The sequence below is a fragment of the Pygoscelis adeliae genome, unplaced genomic scaffold, assembly GCF_000699105.1.
Source record: "Pygoscelis adeliae isolate BGI_AS28 unplaced genomic scaffold, ASM69910v1 Scaffold370, whole genome shotgun sequence".
Classification (NCBI taxonomy): domain Eukaryota; kingdom Metazoa; phylum Chordata; class Aves; order Sphenisciformes; family Spheniscidae; genus Pygoscelis; species Pygoscelis adeliae.
The window spans coordinates 114,635-117,266 of record NW_008823870.1 but is presented as its reverse complement, the minus strand read 5'-3'; the positions used below and the strand labels follow the sequence as shown (position 1 = coordinate 117,266).

At 43.8% G+C, this 2,632-nt stretch overlaps 1 protein-coding gene across 1 annotated transcript in view; it reads right to left on the bottom strand.

Moving 5' to 3' along the window:
• The window catches only part of TNFRSF9 (tumor necrosis factor receptor superfamily, member 9), a 4,183-nt gene continuing 1,551 nt past the window's right edge, over window positions 1-2,632 (bottom strand). Inside the window, exons 2-6 of the mRNA XM_009333484.1 lie at window positions 2,362-2,499; window positions 1,773-1,839; window positions 1,540-1,676; window positions 1,179-1,313; window positions 1-245 (exon numbers count right to left, since the gene is read on the bottom strand). Of these exons, the coding sequence (XP_009331759.1) occupies window positions 118-245; window positions 1,179-1,313; window positions 1,540-1,676; window positions 1,773-1,839; window positions 2,362-2,499 (605 nt within the window). The 3' untranslated portion in view covers window positions 1-117. The remainder of the gene's footprint in view (window positions 246-1,178; window positions 1,314-1,539; window positions 1,677-1,772; window positions 1,840-2,361; window positions 2,500-2,632) is intronic.

Here is a 2,632-nt window from a genome sequence, read left to right as displayed (position 1 = left end):
GGCTATTTAGCACTCTGAAATTCACAGATTCTGATACCCTCTCTATTTATGTAACCAGGTTCTTGTTCTGTGTTCCAAAAGGAAATTCAAATGTGGTTGACCTGTACAGTCCAATTCCTAGTTCACCAAAAGATCTCTGAATTCTGTGGATTTGCCACAGTCCTGATATTCACCTTGTTCTTCCTCAGGAAAGCGGCAGCTGCAGGCATCATCTTCCTGAATTGACTGTTCAGGTGTGGTATGCACTAAAGAAAAAGATTAAATGTTCACTTTCTGTTGTATTTATTCAGCCATCTCTTATCACCCTTCCTCAGTCACAACTGCAGGAAGTCAGCAAGAAAAATTCTTCCAGATGATTCAATAATCTGAAATTATTCCTCTACAGCATGTACATCTGATAAAACTCATTTATTACACTTTGTTCTTCCTAATGCAACTGTTTGCTATAGGAATGAAAGGAAGACCAACATGGAGTTGTTAGATTTTTGGATTAATGCTATTGTCTCCCGTATTCAGAACTACACTAGAAGATCAAGCCCTTATCGCTAGGAAAGGGGAGAAGAAGAGGGGGGGGGTGGGGGGGAAACCAACCCCAAACAAAAAATCCTGGCTGTAAACTATGGTGGATGCAATTCCACCTCATCTTTGTGCTGAACTCTTGAGCTTCCCCAGGGCTTACTAGCTCTCAGAGGGCAGTGCTGGATTCAGGCTGACTCTGCATCTGTGTAGCAGTACATCCTGACTGATATCCCCTCTTTTACTGCAGCCAAAGTGCGAAGATGCTCACTCCAGGCCATGCATACTGTTTCTGAGCAGACAGAACTGGAAAGTGCTATTGCCATGCATGCCAAGGATGGTACTTGGAAGTAATAAACAGAACTGACCCTTAATGGGATCAGCAAGGCTCAGCTGAGCTTTTTCACCTCCCCATGAATACTTCACTTCTATGAATATGCATGCAGTTAACCTGCAATGTTGCTAGAACACCCACAGGTAATTAAGTGCTTTCTGCAATAAAAATTCCAAAACTGTTTTCCTTTCAGTTGTTGTTTCTGACTTACAAGGCCAAAAAATGAAGCTATCTGCAACTCTCTGTGAAAGATACTTAAAAACCTGGATTCTTGATTTCTGTCTAGTTTCAAAAAGATAATTTGAATTGAAGAGTGTATCTATCTTACTTTTCTTGAAGACAGCATGTAGTTTCTTTTTCTGCCAGATACTGAAGCACACGCACGAAGGTAGCAGAAACACTATGCACAACAGCCCAGCTACAGTAAGAGAAATTCTGATAATGTCCATCTGGAGGTCCTTCCCTAGGAAGCAAACAACATTCTCTAAGAAGTGTTAAAGAGCAAAATTCTACTGCCCTTGAATTAGCTGACAACTTTGTCTCCAACTCTGCTTCTGGATAAGTCTGCAACACTGGAAATGGATAGAAGAAAGGACTCTTGCTTTAAAGGGTAAGTGAATGAGCTATAGTATGTTTCACAGTAGGTCATAATTCTTTAGCTCTATAAGCAATATCATACAATGACTCACCTGGCACAGTGATAGAAAATGGAATTGCAGGAGACATGGTAGGTAGAGTAGTGACTAAAGTGGGATTATCTGAAGCGAGTTTGCAAATGACATCTTTTGCTGCAGTTCCAGGCTCCAGGACCTGGTTTGCAGAGCACCTGAAAGACATTTAAAGCAAAACAGAAAAAAAAAAAATCATGGAAAAAAATCCAGTCAAGTGTAATAGCTGGAGCGTTTATTTTTAGATTACTTACTTTGTCCAGTTTTTACAGGAGCCGTTGAGCTGATCATTAAAAGTTCCATAGCGGCAACTTTGGCAACCTTCAACAGACAAAGGACAGGTAAATTTGTGCAAAATGAGCATTTAAAACAACATGTGAAACATTTTTTTTGCCTGCTTGTACAATGACTATGATCCACATTCATAGAATTACTACTTCATAAGCTGCTCTGAGTGTGCAAGGCAAGTCTTTCCCTGTGAGTACAGTACCAGTACTGGACCAGTACAGTACTTGGCTACAGCGCCAGTTTATTTGGCACAAAATGCCACAAATCATGTCTAACTCCAGAGTTCCCAGCTCAATTTCCCACATGCTGGCAACAAGAGAGCTGTTGTGCAAAGGGAACTAACTGGTGCACGACTTGAGCCGCAGCAGGGCTGAGTTCGGTGGGCTTGTCTGCTGCTGTGCACGCTCCACGCACCATGCAAACTGTTTAGCAGCAGTGGCAGCTTTTATCTTGCGAGGTCCTTACTCTAGTTGTTTCCGCGCTGTGCAAGAGGCAGCGGTGCGTACGGTGCAGTGAGCACAGGGGGTTTAAGCTTGCGGGGACAGGCGACCTTACCGCTCCCGGTGTTCTCCTCGCCCACACCGCAGCTTCGGTCGCAGCGTGAGCAGCCGTTGCCGCTGCAACGATACCCCTCCTTGCACGTGCATTCAGCATCGCTTTTTGAGGAACACTCTTTTAAATACCTGAATCTTCCTGGAAGGTGGAAACGAGTCTTGGGTTACATATGCGCTCAGGTACACCCACCGCAGCACAGCAAAGACTCGGGACCTTTGCTCTTACAAAAATTAGGCTGGTGGCTTCAGCGAGAAGCCCCGCAGACGCATCG